This window comes from Anabrus simplex, chromosome 13, assembly GCF_040414725.1.
Source record: "Anabrus simplex isolate iqAnaSimp1 chromosome 13, ASM4041472v1, whole genome shotgun sequence".
Classification (NCBI taxonomy): domain Eukaryota; kingdom Metazoa; phylum Arthropoda; class Insecta; order Orthoptera; family Tettigoniidae; genus Anabrus; species Anabrus simplex.
The window spans coordinates 1,758,433-1,778,657 of record NC_090277.1 but is presented as its reverse complement, the minus strand read 5'-3'; the positions used below and the strand labels follow the sequence as shown (position 1 = coordinate 1,778,657).

General features: G+C 38.7%; 1 protein-coding gene across 5 annotated transcripts in view; it reads right to left on the bottom strand.

The window, feature by feature from the left end:
* Positions 1–16,841, bottom strand: part of LOC137502899 (gastrula zinc finger protein XlCGF57.1-like) — a 54,698-nt gene extending 37,857 nt beyond the window's left edge. For 3 of the 5 annotated variants that reach the window (XM_068230086.1, XM_068230089.1, XM_068230090.1), the window contains exons 1-2: positions 16,765–16,841; positions 5,277–5,404 (exon numbers count right to left, since the gene is read on the bottom strand). In XM_068230086.1, the coding sequence (XP_068086187.1) occupies positions 5,277–5,342 (66 nt within the window). In that variant the 5' untranslated portion in view covers positions 5,343–5,404; positions 16,765–16,841. Of the gene's footprint in view, positions 1–5,276; positions 5,405–16,043; positions 16,160–16,257; positions 16,322–16,764 lie in introns of those variants that run through there. The other 2 variants (XM_068230088.1, XM_068230087.1) reach the window with 2 other exon arrangements.
* Positions 16,842–20,225: the final 3,384 nt, after the last annotated feature.

Sequence of the window (20,225 nt, the reverse complement as noted above, 5' to 3'; positions counted from 1 at the left end):
AACTAGGTGGTCAACAATTTTGCCATTCTCTGGCTTTTAAATGAAGTATAAGGTAACTGTTCATTTCAATGGAACCCTCAACCATCACAATGTCCACACATGAACCATGTAAATTCTTTACCCTAACAGAGAATAAGAATATTACTCTCCTAGATTTCTCTATTTGTGCAATCTCAAAAGCAAAGGTGTTATTAAGCCTTAAGTGTATTTCAACAGGTATTCCATACTTGATGCATTGCAGTTGTGGTTATTATAATTCTGGTAATTTCAATATTACAAGTTAGGACTCCATCTTACCAATTAACACTAGAACGGCCGAACTTTCCTCATACCTATAAAGGCCGCAGGCGGTCATTTTGACCGCTGCCACTTACTGACATATATCTAGCATCCAGGATCTGTGAAACATGCGAATGTTCAATTATTCATTTTAAAACAACATAGTTAACAATTGGGATGTATTGTATACAGATCAATCCATTGTTAAGTATTAATAATTTTTCATATTCTCTCACTTCTAATAGGTAACAATGAAATATTTTGACGGACTTGCTATTGAATTCCTTTATGAAAATTTATGATAAAAGTAACAGTCTCAATTTGTTTACAAGCCTATTTAGGCACTTGACAAGCAATTTATGCAAGTTAATAACTCACATGAACATTTTCCGCAGACTACTTTGTTGCACGAAGAACATGTGTCAGAGGTTTAGTTCTGTTTATAATTGGAGTTCACTTGAAGTTGTCGTCGCTTACGACTGGCACATTGGACCTGAATCTAAGGCTCAGGCTGAAGTGTAAGGATTGTTTTGTTTGCTAGTGGTTTTACGTCGCACCGAACAGATAGGTCTTATGGCAACTAAATGTAGGCAGTTCAATCAACCGGGATCTTGTCTTCACAAAATCAGATCTTAGTTCTTGTATTACTTCAAGAATATAATCATGTTGAGAGATTCTCTGTCCCGTAACTTCCATGTAAACTATCCATGAATTTATTGCTGCTAGATCAAGTATGTTATAAAATACATGTACAGGCCACTTTCGGCATCCAGCCCTGTTGGTGTATACACGCGCCATTTGATCAGCTGCATCCGCACCATACTTAGTTCCGTTATAAAATTCAGTAGTACTAGGGAGGTTCTTGTTATCTTCACTGACTTGAACGCTTGGGTGTAGTATACTTAGAAGCACATTCTTGTTCACTTTTCCTTGATATACTGTGAGAGCAGTGTGATCTTCCTTCTGGAGTACGACAGTCTCGTACAGATTCATACGTAGTGCTTTGATTGACTCCGGGATTTCCTTCCTCACTCGATTGATTGTTCCAACAATACTAGTTTTCTTCTCTTTCAGTCTCTCAGCCAACTTTGCTAATATAAAGAAGTTATCAGTGGTCACGTTATGTCCTTTCATGAGGTATGGGTCCATAAGTTTCAGGACAACATTTCCAGGCAGTGACTCATGGGCAGGTCGCATTTTGTCTTTCCCAAGATAAGGAAACCCATTGCACACATACTTAGAATCAACGTCACCAGTAACCAAAATTTTATGCCAAATTTATGTAGCTTGTTGGCCATATACTGCGCGAACCTGCACCGAGCTGTGCTGGGGAAGTGTTATTCATCAGCTGTGACATTCGCTCCTGGTTTATAGCAAGCATAACAATTCTCAATAAATATATTCCAAATAGCAGACACCAAAGCAAATTTATCCGTCAGCGAACGAGTGGATCTAGTTTTACGGAGATCAAAGCGCAAAATACCTTAGAATTTATTTGAACCTGTTCCTTGCCATAGTGTTGGTGAAAACAGGGGGACCCCATAAAGAAGACCACATGTGATCTACGGCTAGACTAGTAAGTTTATAACCTCCACGGGCGTATAATATACCAATATCGTCACCATAAGACCTATCTGTGTCGGTGTGACGTAAAGCCCCTAGCAAAAAATAACCAATAAAATCGTCTAATTCTTCCAAAAAAGTAGACCACTTGTCCATTGTCTGTCTGAGCTTCGGTCTCTGTGCACATCTTTATATGCTTCAACATGGATGTGTCAATGAATAAACGTCAGACACTAATCTTGCTATTAGTCTCTACGTTATGCTTAGCATGAGAAGTAGGCCCTGCTCCCTCTTTCAGTAAATTCTGAGCAGCCATCCTTCCAGGGAGGGGGTTCCCACTACTGTCGATAAAAGTCCAAATAATTGTTCCATCCTTACCACATAACTGATCCCTGGTGCAAATGAAGAAGAATATACCAGTTCATGACCTCTCCCACCTCGTCCCCTTCCTCTTCAAACAGGTGGCCTGCTGCTAAGAGACCATTCTCTGCTGCAAGATTGATCACGGCTGGTTGAAGGAGTAACTGCTTCTATCGTAGGTGCGAAGTCCACTGTGTGAATATTTTCATTAGCCAAATCGCTATCACCATCCGAAACATTGCCACACTGTTGAGGTATAGAATCCTCATTGTCACTCATTTCGTCTATATCTGATAATGTATCTTCGTCTCCTGATTCATCTTCTTCTAGCTTTTCAAGTTCTGCTAATAACTGAACAGGAGTAAGTTTTTGCCACCTAGTCATTATTACGCACTATAATACACAAGGAACAGGCACTAACTCGTCCACTCGCGACCACTGCTAGAGGCATACTGTTTAGTTACATTATACGCCCCTATAGCGCCAGTTGTAAATATATCACAGGAAGCAAGCAGTGAGCAATAGAGCTCACCGTACCAAGAAAGTGAAGCGGTCAAAATGACCGCTTACGGCCTTCCTAGGTATAAGGGACAATATCTGTGTTCCCTTATCAACTACGGATGTAATTTTTGGCGTGAATGTACATAACCCTAAAAGATTAAAAGTCACAAAAGCACAACCTTGTGCATTAAAAAGTACGAGCGTGCAAATACCTTGAAATTCGCTAACGGTCAATATGACCGCTCTGGCCGTTCTAGTGTTAATAGAAGTTGTATTGCTACCTGGATAAGTAACTCCCAGGACGCTGGATTGGACTTAGTACCGATGACCACCTGGTATTGTTTACATATCCTTCTAAGTTGCACAACCTTTTGTTGTTGTGGGTGTTGTGGGGACATATTTAAGGCATTCTTTAAGTACCACTACTGGGTACATATTATTGTAAGGACAATAATTTCACAAGTTGCCCTAACTGCTCCATCCAGAAGTGCTGTTAGTGTTGCCAACAAGCTGTGATGATGATGTTTGTTGTTTAATGGGTCCTAACAGCTAGGTCATCAGCTCCTTTTTATACAAGGTTCAACAAAATGAAATGATAATTGAAACTTCAAAATGTATCCACTGTCCAGAATCTAAAACAAATGGTGGAAAATGACCATGAATACAAAAGAATTTTACCTTATTTTCACAGATGATGCTTGTTGTCCAAAGGGCTACAAAATCCATGTCACCAGCCCCTAATAATAGTACAAATCACTGGTAAAGTAGAACGATTATGTTTCTCCTATAGAAGTACTAATCACAGGTAAGAAAGAATCATGGTGTTCCTCGCATGGTGGCAGTAATCACAGGTAATGCAGACCCAGGGTATGTCATACATAATGGCAGTACTCACGGGCAACACAGACCCAGGGTGTTCCTCACGTAAGAGTACTACTCACAAGAAACGCACGCCCATGGTGCCCCTCACATTATTGTACTACTCACAAAGAAGTACTAACCATGGATGCTGGCTAGATCCATGGTGTTCCTCATACAGTGGTACTAATCATACGTAATGTAGACCCATGGTGTACTACACATTATGGCACCACCCACAGGGAAAATAGACCCATGGTGCTCATCATATAATGATACTACTCTCATAGTAATCCTCCCATGATGACACTAATCGCAGACCCAGTTGTTCATATAATGATACCATAATAATCCTCCCGAGATGACACTAAACACAGACCCAGCTGAAGGCAGGAGCTGTACAAATTCCTCAATAGTAGTGATAATTACTCTAAGTGGGAGCATAACCAGGCACACGTAGAAGTACTAATTGCAAGTAAAGTCGACCCTTGGTGTTCATCGTGTATTGGTACGAATCACAGATGTTCTTCTGGTTCTAAAAGCATCATCTGTTGGTCGCCCCCTTTATTCACACCTTACAACAGACAGGAGATACGTGGGTTCATTCTTCATCTGCATCTCGCAACCACAGGGGGTTCATAACATTGTCATTGTTTTTCAGTGCCTTCCAAAATGGTTGGATAGTTTGCTGTGTTTTTCATGAAAAATTGCAAAAAATGCAACAGAACAGTTCACAGTTAAGTTAATATAACTCTCACCCTGGAGATGGCTGTACATCTTCCACCTGCCAGTACCAACTTTCAAATCAGGAAATAAAAAACTCATAAATCAATATCAATAAAAGAAAGGCAAAAAATTAACTGAGTGAAAGCAGAGGGAATACAACATGAGAAATTGTTCAGAAACAATTTTTAAGAAAGTTGAACAAATTCACAACTTTCCTGCAAGAACACACAGGCCCATCATATAACAAACTGGAAAAACCAATTAACAAAGTTGACTGTGAATGTGATAAAATCTATCTTCAGGAGGAAACATGGGGGAAAAAGTAATTAGGAAACTCCCCATACATGCGCCAATACAACCTGAAGCCAGTGAGAAAAGTAGCAGTAAATCTGTTTGTGCAAAAGAAGATGATATAAAACAATCAATACTGCAATAGTGGATTTGATCCTCTCGTTTTATGATTTTAGGTGAAAAGAACCCGACCAGTTACTATCAGCAATTTTGTCATGAACAGTAACATAAATGTCACTAGTGTATTCTTAATAAATGAAGAACATGAAATCCATCCCAAATCAGCACTCAGCTACAAGTAATGATACCTCAAACTCACTGGGAATCTTACCGGGGCCCTGTAGGTAAGATGGAGGCACTCATTCTCTAAAGCATCAGGAAAAATTATGAATGCAAGGTTCCAATATCAACAACTACCCACTATTTCCTATAACTATCAATGACATCCAGCATGCCATCACCATTCATCTGATGGCTATTGACAGCTACAACATACAGCATACCTACCACACCACCAACAAGATGTGTCGTGCAATGAAACATCTGACAAAGAACCATTTAAAAGTTGGAGTGTTTATGCTTCTTGTTAAGCACTGAACATTATTCTGAATGAAATACATCAGAAATTATACATCTGAAAATATTCTGTACATCAATTAAATTCCTACCACTATAAAGTAATCAACAATGATACTTACGAAGGACGTACTTGCTGTGCCTTCAAGCCAGACAGGTTCCTCCTTAACTTCTATTCGCAGGTCCATTTCCCAGAGTAACAGATGTCTTTATATGAAAATGAGCCGAAAATTACTTCCAATGACTTTTACTGAAAAAAAGTACAGGAAATATATTATTATTAGGGCCATCATTTATGGACCAACCAAGTAACCAAGCAGACCTGTAGTTCTCCATTATTGTCAATGTATTTACCCAGCCACACAGCTCAGTCTCCCATGGAAATCAAATCACAGGGACAAGGCTTTTATTTCAAACATCCCACATGCACTGGCTGGGACTGAACGGTGGGCACATTGGTAGGAAGCCAGTGACAATGCCACTACACTATCAGTGGCCCCATAGGTCTGCAGACTAATTTAATACAGATTTCCAAAATGCACTATCCTGTGCTTACCAACCCATTTCTACAGAACTATTACACCCTTCAGCTATTCAGATCTGTATCATTTCCCCACTAATACCAAATTCCTACCCTACATACTTACCTGTGAATTCAACTGAACGTGTTCTGGGTTTCTCAACATGCAATTCATGAAACTTTACCTAAGGTCTACTTTTGCAAAACCTTTCTTCTCTGATAAACTTTATTCACAATCTCCTAATTTTTGAGCTGAATTACCCATCTGACTTTTAACATATTTGGGTAAAATCACAATCCAAAGGTGTCTATTCTTTCACTTTGACACACTGAATGATCCACAGTAATGTGTTAAAAAGTCTTCATATTATGAGTATATGTTTATGAGTTGAGCACTGCTTTTTTACTACTATTATAATAAATTCTTCAATATGGGGAAGATATGGAAACTAATAGGAATGGGGAATATCTGCTATACTTCTGTGCTAGTTGAGATTAGCAGTTACAAATAAATTCTTCAAGCATAAAACTATTCTCTGGTGCACATGGCAGGGCAGGGGCACCCAAAGACTTTAATATTACTTATCTAGACTCACAGAGCGCGCTGATGTTAAGCGGAATATTGAACACTTTCGCGCATCGCCATGTTGCGGGCGCTTCAGCTTCGAATGCATGGCTAGCACGTGGTAATGTTTACAGACCCTTGCATGTTTTCGATTTGAATCATGCCTGTTAGTGGATCCGGTTTGGTATTATATGTGACGGAGTGATAATGTATTGTAAAATATTTTCAAGGAATGTGGGAGCTGATACATTACGTTAGTTAAAATGACCGGCAATATTAGGCCTAAAGTTAGGCATTACCTGTGGAATGGAAAGATATTCACGAGGGTGAATTCGTGTGCAGCTTTCATTTGTACAGACTGCTATCAGAAGGGATCTGGTATTTCTTTTCACATGTGAGTAGAAACTGAACTGTTAAAAAATAACTTTCATTTACCATAATCAAGAACTAAACAGGTTATAGGGTGGTTGATTCAGGGAACCCATGGACATGAAGTTTAGAATATTTAGGCTTATTTTTCTTGTTTTCCTTTTTCCAATTCATCGGGGAAAATTTTTTAGAACTAAAAAGCTGTTCTGAAACAGACTACATATTTTTCATACAAACTATGTAGCGGTATTACAAATTTGATAAACCTGGGCCTAAAATCCGTAAGATATGATTGATACAACTTGATAAAACCTTCTAATATTAGGGTAAGATATTACTTCAAATTATCAGTTATCTGAAAAATGATTTATTAGTGTCGTATGTCTTAATTTCTCCAATTTTTTCCACTTGCTTTATGATAAAAGAATATAATTGTTAATACGCTATTCCAGAAAAATCTGACTATAAAGTCTAAACAAAGCTCATTACAATCTTGTCAATCCTAGTCTGCATTAGAAAACGCTAATCAAATTAACTTTTCATTATGATATTAATCTTTTTTGTTTGTAAGTGCTTTACTTTCAATTTCATTTTATTTTATTTCTGGTGTAAATCATGGTGCTCATACTAGAGAAAAATTAGGACGCACTTTCAATTTTTATGTGCTCAGATAATGTTAATTCAGAATGAGTTTGTAAAAGTAGTAATATTTAAGAAGATACTATTATGAGGAGGGTTTTCATCTTAAATGATAACATTCTTACTTAAACCTAACCGGGCGAGTTGGCCGTGCGGTTAAGACCGCGCAGTAGTGAGCTTGCATCTGGGATATAGTGGGTTTGAACCCCGCTGTCAGCAGACCTGAAGATGGTTTTCAGTGGTTTTCCATTTTCACACCAGGAAAATGCTGGGGCTGTACTTTTAATTAACGCCACGGGCTCTTCCTTTCCATTCCTAGGCCTTTCCTATCCCATCGTCGCCATAAGACCTATCTGTGCCGGTGCGACGTAAAGCAACTTGTAAAAAATAAAACTTAAGCCTAAACCACGCAGAGAAACTCAAACTATCACTAGACATTAATTTCATTTTAAGAAATACACAACAGAAGACTAGTGCCAGTGTAACGAATGTCAGGCAGCATTTACCTAAATCCAATTCACACAAACATGATAATTTAACTTCCACTCATCCAATTACGTTATTTCATATTCATACCAAACCAAACCCCATGGCACAACAGGCCCGAAAGGCCATGGCCTACCAAGCGGCCACTGCTCAGCTTGAAGGCCTGCAGATTGCGAGGTGTCATGTGGTCAGCACGGCGAATCCTCTCGGCCGTTATGTCACCGTCAGATAGCTCCGCAATTGTAATCACGTATGCTGAGTGGACTCCGAACCAGCACTCAGATCCAGGTACAAATCTATGACCTGGCCGGGGATTGAACCCGGAGCCTCCGGGTAAGAAGTAGACACGCTACCCCTACACCGCAGAGCCGGCATTTCATATTCAGAAAATGAAAAAAAAAACATGTATCTGATTGTTTTAGAAAGATTTCTGCAGTCATGTACTTTTTAAACAATCTGTTCAGATAATTGAGTAAAATTTGCTGTAATGACTTATCTGAGAGGAATCATAAGCTATGTACCTTTTACAGAAAGATTTTATTTCACAGGTTTCCTTTTTTGTCGATATTGAAGATTATTGTTATCGGTACAGGAGTTTGTAAATATTTAATTGATGTGTTCTCCAGTCTGCTGAGAGACAGGTAATTTTTATCTCACGATATGTAATCATACGTAAGTTGTAGACCGCTTATTGAGCATGTCTTCATATTTTCAATAAAGCTAAATAATTGTTGATCCTAGGTTTCTCAAGAGACAGTTTACCACGTGATTTTCGTCCTTTGAGTCTGGCCTTCTTGCCATACGTACAATGTTCAAACACATCAGTTACAAACATGACCCTTATATTAAAGTGAGGGACATGATCATTTTCGAGGTACCGCTAGTGTATTTTTGTAGTAGTGTATTTTTTCAGTCTTCTTATTCAGTCTGCTAAAGGTTTCTTTTTTTAGGTGCGCCACCTATAGGCTATCCAATGGATTTGTGTAGATTGTTCAGTTTTTATGCAGAAGTATATTTTAATATTACCACAGTCTTGATATTATGTATATTTATTGCGTGTGTACACGGTAGTCGGTGTAGGCTGTCATTCATTTTATAAGGAGAATGTTTTCATGTGTGCGAATAAGTTAAAGCATGAATTCCATACGATCTCCGCGTCAAGCTGAGGAGCGCCCGCAACATGGCGGTACGCGCATGGACATGTCTTCCCCAGTCACACGCTTCTGCGCAGCCAGCGGTGTGGGGCCTTGGGGGCACCGGATCCATAATAGAACATATCATATCCAACTTTGAATTAAGGAAATCCGTTCTGAATGCCAGAGATTACATGTCATAAATCTCATTTTTGATCCGTATTGAAAATTTACAATTCAGAACAATAAAGGTGTTTTAATACACCCATTCAATACTTTTATTTTCACTTATAGTGGTTACATAAACAGACTATCAGTTAAATGGGACACGTTTTGCCCTTAATTTAGGGCATCTTCAGCCTAAAAACAATCTTCAAGAGTACATCTAACATTAAATATGGAAGCTAAAAGTTTAGCTAGTTACTAAAAATCGGGACATAAAAATGTCACAATAAAGAAAGAAAAAGATAAGATGCACCTTTTCAATACTATATATTACGTGAAAATTTCGACTTTTCTGTTAAATCATCATGTTTATAAACGTGCACACTATAATTGCGTGAAAATTTCTACATTTCTGTTAAATCATCACGTTTATAGTGTGCACGTTTATAAACGTGATGATTTAACAGAAATATAGAAATTTTCATGTAATATATAGTATTGAAAAGGTGGATCTTATCTTTTTCTTTCTTTATTGTGAATCTTGATTCAATATGGAACCCGAAGAATGAAATTCTTAACGTTAAATAACATAAAAATGTGAAAAAATGATACATTATACCAACATGTTAATGGAAACACTGTCAATGTTTAAAGTAAAATCTTGTCGGAGACTAAAACTTCTTCCATTAAAATTTTAATTAAAATAGTTAATTTAAAATTGTTAGTGGAATACCACAGTGATAATAACATAATGCCAACGACATGAGGGTGTGAACACAAGCACCAACATCAATGTCATAAATACAACATTTCAAGGCCGCTGATGAATATGTGAGCATAAGGTGAAACATAAGCATCAGTTGAAATATTGTAGAAATGGCCGTTAGCACTGGTAGGCAATATTATTGTCTGAAACCTTGTCGGGAAATGTCAGTAGATATTGGAAAAAGTTCTGTGTAAAAGAAGGAAAGGATGAATGAAGAAGTTGAACGCAGGGAGAGAATTCTGATTACGTAGTTTGGAACAGATGAGGACTTACATGTTAGTTGAAAGTTGTTATCTGTTATCAACTGTTGTGTTGGTAGCTGCCCTTCTGTTGGCTCCAAGTCCCGTATTATAACTGTGCTGCAGAGGCAGTAGTGAACTCGGAGGGGAAGGAATAGGGGAGTGTGGAAGTGAGGAGAGGATGGGTGGAGTTAACTGTGACGAGGCTGACAAAGGGGCGGAGTCATCTGTTTTGCTAGAAGTAGGCCTAATATCTGTAGGTACGGGTGGAGCACTAGAGTATGAAGAATTAAATATATTAGGTATCCTAAATTTATCTGAACTAACTGTCTTTAATAATTTCGACGTTAACCCATGTAAAAAGCTTTTACTGTCCGTGATGTCATTAAGATTCTGTTCCTTATTATACGTCTGGTCCAAATAGATATACAAACTTTCTAGTTTGTTCAACATTCTCCCTTTTTCTATGTTTCCAGGGATAGTTTGAAAAATGCTACGAGAAGAATAGACAGTAATGTTTATGTTCCATATATCTTGACAGAGTACCGTTGGAAAACATGTTTGCTGTACTGGCGGCACTGTCTGACGAAGTGTACATTATTAAAAGCAATCAATCATATTTATGATGACAGTTGGGCAGCAGTGAGAATTGATGGTCAAATAAATTGTTGGTTGTAGGTACTTACATGTGTAAGACAAGGCTGTAATCATAAACTATAAACTTAATGCTGTTCTGTATTGAATTGCAACTACAAGAAAAGAATGAACTATAATGGTCCACCTTATTCTGTACATCCTTATTGTGTAAATATTACATTATGTCTGGTAAGAGTTTTGGTCACATGTCCATCATCAGCCGAGAGACAATAATTAGACAAGACATATAATACTACTAAAATAAGTGTATAAGCACAAGTTGATACTTTAACACATTCACGCCCATCATCTGAGCTGGCTATTTAAAGAGCTGGCCCAGCTATTTCAGCTGTTAGTGGTAGAGCAAACAACAACAAATTCTTTTCACAATAAGTTCTAAACTAAACAAGATATGGAAACAAAATTTTCCACATACCTTAATGAAGTCCTCTAGTATCTCTGTAGGCTGTGGTAGCTAATGTCACACTTTCCTGGGTGAATGGGAACACCACACTTTCCACAAAAATAGCGTGTTTCACTAATAATTTTATTTTTGAAGCACACTTTGCACCTTCTTGAAGGGAACTTTACTTTATTTGATGGTGGAAACTTGAAGAGAATATGCTCTTTTCTCTTCCCATCTAACCTAAATGGTGGATCCTTGGCCAGTGCCCTTTTTGGAGGCAAAATCGCGGGATGCTGACTTGGAGCTGATGAAGTAGATGGAGCTGAGATGTCGGAGAGAGGTGACTGTACTTGTATGTCGGGTTCAGTTTTTTCCTGGAGCAAGTTCCTAACTACTGTCTGCATGAAATTCAGAAATGTTTTTGATTTTTGAGGATTTGAATTGTGGAAGAGCCGAAATGCGTTAAAAAGTGAGCACTACAGTAAATAAAAAAACACATTTTTCGGCCACTTTATAGTTTTCCGCATGAAAGGATAGAGCGCCAAGTACTGGTCTGCAGTATCAACACCATGCATGTGTTGATTATAGTCGGTCACAGACTCTGGTTTCATTTGTATTTTTCCAGATTTCTTTGTTTCGACCATTTCTGCCGAATGGATGGTAGTCACCATAGTAATAACCTTTTTGTCTCTCCAAGAAACAAGCAATACATCCTCGTCCCTCCTGAAAGTCATTTCCCCCCGTTTGAGAATTGCCTGGTGTTCCTTTATATCTTTTGGTACACCCCTATTTGACCGTACTGTTCCACATACAGCAGTGTTCTGTTCCCATAACTGTTTCGCGAGTCCAACGCTATTGTAATAATTGTCCATATAGACTATATACCCCTGGCCAAGATAATTTTCAAGCAGCTGAAAAACTGTGCTTTGTAAATTCACACCACTTGCATCATATATCATGAGTTTACAGATGTACCCCGTGTTAGACTCGCAAACCATCCTCACTAAAATGCCATATTTTATTATTTTACCGGGGTTATATATGCGGAATCTTAGGCGCCCTCTCCAAGCTAGCATTCCTTCGTCCAGAGCAATTTTCTGTTTGGGGGTATAAAGCTCTGTAAATCTGTCCGAAAGTTTCTGTAAAATAGGTCTGATTTTATACAATCTGTCAGTGCTGTGCTCGTATTCGCTGCTGTCACTAAAGTGGAGAAATGAGAGGATACTTTCGAAGCGATTTCGTGACATTGTCTTTGAGAAAATAGGAGTGGAGAAAATTGGATTTTCTGTCCAGTACATTCTGAGACATGGTTTACTAATAATGCCGGTAGTGAGCATCAAACCCAGGAACTGTCTCATTTCTGAAACAGTCACCGGACTCCACGTTTGAGCAAGAGAGTGTTTAGAGAAGGGGCGCGACGCAGCACTGATTACATGACTCGCATACAGATTTGTTTGCTCGCATAGGTATTCGAGAAATTCAGCTGTGAGAAATAGATTTACAAATGACATCTCGTTAGTGTTTTCTGTTTCAGTATTTATACCTGGTTTAGCAGTAAATGGGATGGCAGGGGGGCGATATAAAGGCGAACATTCAGATACCGGTACTATGTTTTCTGTCACGTGTCCGGGAGAATCGTATTCACTGTCATCACTGTCACTTTCAATTTCACTTAGTTCAGGAATCAGTTCATCACCTGAGTCTTCATTGAAAAGGATGTCGGCAATTTCGTCAACACTCACATTGTCCCTACACGCCATGGTTGCACTTCAGAACGCGACTATACACACGCTTGTGCAATCAGAAACCAACTACGCAGCCAGCTGGGCCAGCGCTAGGCTACCTTCAGAAACAAAACAAAAAAAGTGCATTGGGAGGGAAAATCGCCGTGGCCATGTGGTTTCTGTTGAGTAGAAACATTCATAAGGGTATTAACTTCGTCTCTCTCGTACATATTTGTGACCAAAATAGATCCCAGCTGCGTAGGAACGGCTGCAATTCAAGGTTGCGCTTATCCGGGTTAACTCTGATACGGTCCACAGCATGCTCACGCGCTATAGGCAATAACTCGGATACGGGCGTGAATGTGTTAGAGTGCATCATCAGATTGACGGTGATAATGCTGTACAAACACTCCAATAGTACGTGATCCAAATTCATATAGTGGTAAATTGAACAATATTAAATTATTCTTGTGCAAGTTCAAGAAATTGTCCAAACATATTATCCATATAACATGTTCAAGTCATCATATCTTATAGCTTCCATGTATGATGTTAAATGATGCTCAAATAGATTAACCAAATGTCTTGGAAATAAGATACATTAGATTGTAAGTATAATCCTTGTTAGGTTCCTCTATTAGAAATGGAGCTTTGTGTGCTAAAAGTAAAATAGAAGCAGTACTTTGAAGGCTGAAGCATAAATGTCATCACACACATCCCTACTCGCCGGATGTGTCTATGATAAAATTTGCAGTTCGAAATCGAATGAAAACAAAGATTATGAGGCTCATGTCTACTTGAAAAGCACTGCTGTAAAACTCACACTGGTAAGCCAGAGTAGAGTTGGACTGTGGGAAGTTGAGGAGAGGAGGAGGGAGGGTGGAATGGGGAAAGGCAGGAGAGGGGAAAGAGGGTCTCTCTCTGTCTTACTTTCTTTTCGTTCCTTTTCTAATTTTAACTATCATTTTCCAGATATACTTCATAGCCTACAGTACATTCTGAACTGTTACCAGGCTACTCACTTTCATCAATCATGTCCGATCACCTTCGGTCAACTCTTGTTCCATTTGAGACCTGGGGAGTATTTTCACGCCCTTCTTGGCCCTTACTTTTCTTTTGCTGATGCCTTCATTCTGGTGGTGCTAGCAATTATAGTTTGAAGAGGAAATGCAGCTCGGCAACCATCCTCTCTCAACTCTATTCAGAAGAAAGAGAAAAGAAAGAAAGGAAGGATGAGGTCTAACCCTTAGAAGAATGAGATGGGACAGTAAGAACGTGAAAATGAATGACTAGGAAAACTAATACTGTTGGGTCAGAAAAGAACAAGAGTTAACCAAAGGAGGTCAGCTAACAAAGTTGAAAATGAAAAACATGGCATAACCAAGCAGAAGTAACCTCAGACTCGGCTAAGGATCTCGTGGTAGCAACCCCACCTTGAAATCCCCTGGGTTCCCCTTTAAATACCTCATACGACAGGCAGAAGATAATTAATGATGATAGTAATTCAACTAAGGTCTAACTGATTGACTCCACCTTTATAATACAATATAATAATAATTTCTTGCAGTAATAATTCAACTAGTGTTTGAAGATATTTTAATTTGACGTCATATAGGCTGCCTGTATGTCAATTTCAAAATTCTATTTTACTTCACCAGTTTCCTGGATTCACAATGCAACTAACCTTTTCCATGGTTTCAAGTCATGGCAGTGCTCCGGTCTAGCAGTAGCGAGTCTGCCACTTAACTGGAGACTCGGGTTAGATTACCGGTTAGGTCAGGGATTTTTATCTGAATGTAATGGCTGGTTCAAGGTCCACCCAGCCTACATGAGAACAACTGAAGGGCTATCTAAAGGTGGGATAACGCCCCGGTCTAAACAATAATGACTGTGGAATTTGTCGTGCTGGACATGCATCTCCTCATAAACTGAAGGTTTTGGCCTGGGCAGCAGTCACTTGACAGGCCAAGACTCAACGGGTTTCAACAGTCACACTTTGTTATGGGGTGCAAGAATATTTTTCAAAGCAAAAAATGACTGCTCTATTCACATGATTTTGTTATTTATCACCTTTTCAGATTCATCGCACTACCAACTCTGTATTTAAATGTTTACAATATCTGTGGCACATGCGCCGTTTTCTCTGAAGCACATATTGGGAAGTTCAGACCATACATTTGTATTGTCATAATCAAACTAAATGAAACCTCCACAATTTCTCCTTCATTGGCACTGTAGAGAAATGGAAGAGTAGTTTAAACAAATGTAGTGTCAGTTGACAGTGGGAGAGATCTACATGAGGTGGAAGGAGACACATCTTGTTAGCGGACAACAAACTTTATTCATCTACATAGCAAGATCTATCTCACCAGTGACTTCAGTCCCAATCCTCTTTTGAGATATACTCACGAGATGCATCTCAGGTTTACTCATATAACCCAATAGATCGATCTGGAACTGTGGTGGTGAGTTATCTAGTGGATTACTGGTTCAGTTATTGTGTACTTGCTGAGCAAATTGAGGGAAAGACTCCCTTCATTCTGGCAAAACCGAGCACAATACTTAGTTCATCTACCACATACAGAGGACTTTACATGACTAAACAAAAAAATCATGCAAATTTAATATGTGTATCACACAAGATTTAAAAATGGACAATTCACATAATGGATATCAATTCTACCTAAGTTATACAACCACATGTTGCGGAGTTACAGAAGAATGCTGAGGGAGAGAAGAGTGGATATTATGACAAATAATGAGATAATGAATAAAATTGGTGAGAGGAAAACAATTTGATGAAATTTGATGAGAAGAAGGGATAGAATGGTATGGCACATCCTAGGGCATGCAGGATTTGTTCAGTTCGTTTTCAAGGGAAGTGTAGGTGGTAAGAACGGTAGGGTAGACCAAAACATGAATATGAAAAATAGATTAGAGTAGATTTAGAATTTAGTAGTTACATGGTAATGTTAGCAGGGGATTGGGTGTGATGGAAGGCTGCATCAAACCAGTCCACGGGCTGATGACACAAACAACAACAAATAATACCTTGAAGAAAGCATAGCTTTAAACACAATTAATAAGTGATATATTCCCACATTGCTTTTTTTTCTAAATAATATTTATTATATCTGAAAGAGACATTCTGATTATTAGGTTGCGTGGATAACATCAAGTTTAGGCTATATACATTGCGGTACAAAGTCAACTACACAAACGTGAGAATGTAATGCACTACCTCATGTAATATGATGACATCTACAAGAAAGTGGGAATCAGACAGCCAAAATACAGTTAAATCAAAATTCCTGCAAATGGTAGCAGAGATGGTTTGATGTTCGCAGTGAAAGGTTGCTGAAAAATAATAAAAAGATACCAAAATTCCGTAATGAAACGAACGATAGAAAGAACAATCATGCGAGTACAATTGCATGAAGTATGGCGATACGTACAAAAAAATTCTCAATACTAAACAACAAAGTTACCACTTCGAACCCGAACCAGATATACGTAATGCATTATTTGGAAATTTTAAAATATTACGGTACGCTTGGGCCGTACAATATATATATCCTCGGTACTAATCGCATAAAGTTGTAATAATACCCAGAATGAAGTTGGGCTATGCTAAAGAAAACAGATATTTGAGTACCAAAATAAAGCACCACTGGAGTATAAATCACAGCACAAACAATGTGTAACGACCAGTAGACCAATGGAAATTATTCTACACAATGAGAAACATACTGATAGTAAAGCATGCACTATTTCACCTGAGATAAAAGATCTGTACTGTTAGTTTGCGGGTAAAAGCGCTTATTTTTTTACAATCTAAAACATCGCCCAGGTAAGTGTTCGAACATTTATTGCACTACAATTACCAAAAGTGTATTTATTTTCAGCTTACCGATCGACAAATGTGAATAAATACTAGCAATGTATATTAGGTTAGGCCCTACCTGAAGTTCTATTTAACAGCTGCTTAAGTACCTTTTTATACACGGTCACGGTGTATGGTGGATGCATTCGCCAAGTCCTAGGTTCACGGAGCAAAGGGAATGTACGTCATAACGTACTACACCAAAGAGAATATGTAAGAGTTGACACTGAAACGTTATTTTTAACTTCTGTACACAGCGACTGCCGCAAAGACTATCGGGAATTGCATGTTAGTGCTCGTAGCGGTCGTAGGGAAAACTCATATTACCGGGCGGGTGATTTAAATCGTTTATCGCGTCGGGTACCCAGGTTCTCACCCTCCCTCCCTCCACTCTTAAATATATTCATTTCTTTTCTTTCATATCTTTCTTCTTTTCTTTCTTTCTCTTGCCTTTCTTTTGAAATACTTCATTCTGAACAATAATACACGTGAAGGTTGGCCTGTGCATTATTATTATTATTATTATTATTATTATTATTATTATTATTATATTTTTTTCTTGCTGGAGAAAAGCCTGTGCTGCTTATCATAATTTTATTTTTACTAATTCACAAAGCCATGAAGGAAGGGACTAACTGGACTGACCTGTGCTGCTTTTTTCTGCTGAGGAAAAAGAAGCTAACTTGCAAAGGGAGGGAGGAAGGAAGGAAGGAAGGAAGTGACCAGAAGGTGAGTGGGATTGGCAATCCTTATCTCTGATTATGAACTACGACAGAAATAGACACTAACATCACCTCGTACCTCGGTCCCCTTTAACAAACACTGAGCCAACCTCAATAGTCAATAGTATCAAGATATGCCACTTATGCAGGGAATGAAATATAAATACAATGTAAGAAAGAAAGCTATACACAGGAACCAAAATGATTAAAAGAAACTCAAATGCTAAGGAGGGAGTTTGTAGGATTCAAAGGTAAATTGAAATTAAACATGATCTTTTGATTTATGGAGCTATATTCTACCTACTATCCACAGTATTATAGGTATGAAAATTGTGTAGAAATTTCCACAATTTTTTTGTGATCACAGTATTTCGTAATTTCATTAAGTTACATTCAGTAGTGTTAATCATGAATTAATATTCATCAGCCAGAAAACAATACAATACAACACAAAATCATTCATTTATAAAAGAAAGACTGGAACTGTCAAGTTACAACATAATAAATACTTTTCTCTCTTTTTGCAGTCCAACGTTGCACTGACACGTCAAAAGCTTATGGCAACACCATTTGTATTATCTCAAGAAACTTGCTATATGATACATCTTTCAGTCTGTGAAATGAGGCACGTAGGGCCACACACTGAGGAATATTGATATTTGCACTTCTTTTGTATCTGCTAGAGGATGACAAGTGTCTGGCAGAGTAGTGTTTGAAGAAACCAAGGCATGATAGCACATACTCTGTTCCTACATATTGCATCAAAACACAATACATCATTCAATCAATCATCTGCATTTAGATAATAAACAATGTCAAGCTACAAAATTGTATGCATTCCATCTATTTACAGTAGCCTACTTAAAAATGTTCTATTTGATGTGACAGTAAGATATATCTAAATTTCTCCGCTACAAGGAAAAGGATAGTAACACGAATATGTTTATGGGCTTAAAAGACAAGAAAGCGATTACAGATTCTGTGATTGTTCCCCTCTTACAACATGCAGAAAGTACAAATAATGCTTCCTTTCAGTCCATCCGCAGGGGAAGAGTTCCAATAAATTGAAAGAAATATGTAGCATCTAGATCTACGTACAACAATATGACAGCTGATCCAGCACAAAACAATCGCATGCCACGTCACAAAATAGCTCAACCCATTAAGATCTACGTCCAAGGAATTGGTCGCTAATTTATGTACAGTATTATGAACAATATGCTGCTACCTTCCGCGACATTGCCGTGTGCAAGGGGCTTTGCTGTGACCTAGATGAAACACCAGTCAAAGGCAATGGAAACTCACTTCAAATACAGTGCCATTTGTACCTACTGTATATCGTGTGTCAGTGGTTGCAGAGTACGCTAATCCGTGGTCTGACAGCACTGCACTCCGACCGGCCAACCGAATAGAGGAGGGGTGGCCTCTGCATTTGAGGCACAGAAAGAAGCTGTTTCCCTACCACTGGCAGTCCTGAGAATGGTTTTCCTTTCGCCTGCATTAAGGCGAATGATGGAACAGTTCCTAGTATATGTCAAGGCCGCCAAACATCTCGCCTTCACCACAAATCTCCTTGCCTGAGATGATGTTGCTTGTTGTTTAAAGGGACCTAACATCTAGGTCATCGGCCCCTAACGGTATGAAATGAGACAAAATATAATAACAATTTAAAAGTCCAAAATCATCTACTGACCAGGGATCAAAACACAATGACGAAGAATGAATTGATAGATACGAATTTAGAACAATCAGTGGATCCGATCTGTAATGCCCCACATTCCCAGCAACTAGCGTTAAGCAGTAGTATTACTGACCAAGGGACTGCTTCTAAAGCACAATCCTGAATCGATGATGCTTGTAGTCTAAAGGGGTCCAAAAACCAGGTCATCAGCCCCTCATAATGGTACTTATCGCTGGGAAAGTAGAACCACGGCATTTGTCATGTTGCGATACTAATCAAAAGTAGTGTAGACTCGCGGATGGTACTACTCACAGATAATGTAATGCGCACATGTAACACACACCCACGGCGTTTCTCACATTGCGGCGCCATTTACAGGCAACGCAAACCTATGGTGTTCCTCACCTAGGTGTACTAATCACAGGGACTCGTACTATCCGGGTGTTAAATTTTCGTAATTTCTGTCACGAGAAAATGGCTGAACAGAATTCATTGAAAATTGGTACTTTATGTCGGGGAATATGCCACTACAATGTAGGCTATAAATAATTTTATTCACGCTGGATGATTGGTCCTATTGAAAAGAACTACATAACAAAAGTTATAAAGAATGCAATTTCCGATCATTTATGTCTTATTCAGTTTTATCGCACTGACTACGATAAGAGTAGTGGTGGTGATTATTATTACAAGAGGAAGTACAACTAGGCAACAATCCTCTATATATTAGTAATCGGAGAGAAGAAATCGAAGGGAGTCGACACTACGAAAAAATGAAGGTATTGGCCTAAGAAAGACCAGGGCCATGAAGGGCGTGAAAATAAGACACTCTAGGCTTCCATACGTAATACAGTTGGGGTCAGAAAAGAACAGGTGGTGACCGAGGTAGATGGGATTTTGATAGATGAAAGTGAGGAGCCTGGCACAAGTAAGTGGAAGCAATGCCAGGATTCACCTAAGGGCTCCGCAGATACTTACCCAAGCTCGGAGCCCCCATGAGACCCTTTATAGTTGCCTCTTACATCAGGCAAGGGATGCCGTGGGTAATATTCTACTGCCCCCACTCACAGGGGGAGAACTACAGTAAGGAAAGTTTGTACAGTTGTTACCATCACATCAAATGAGTTACCAACATCA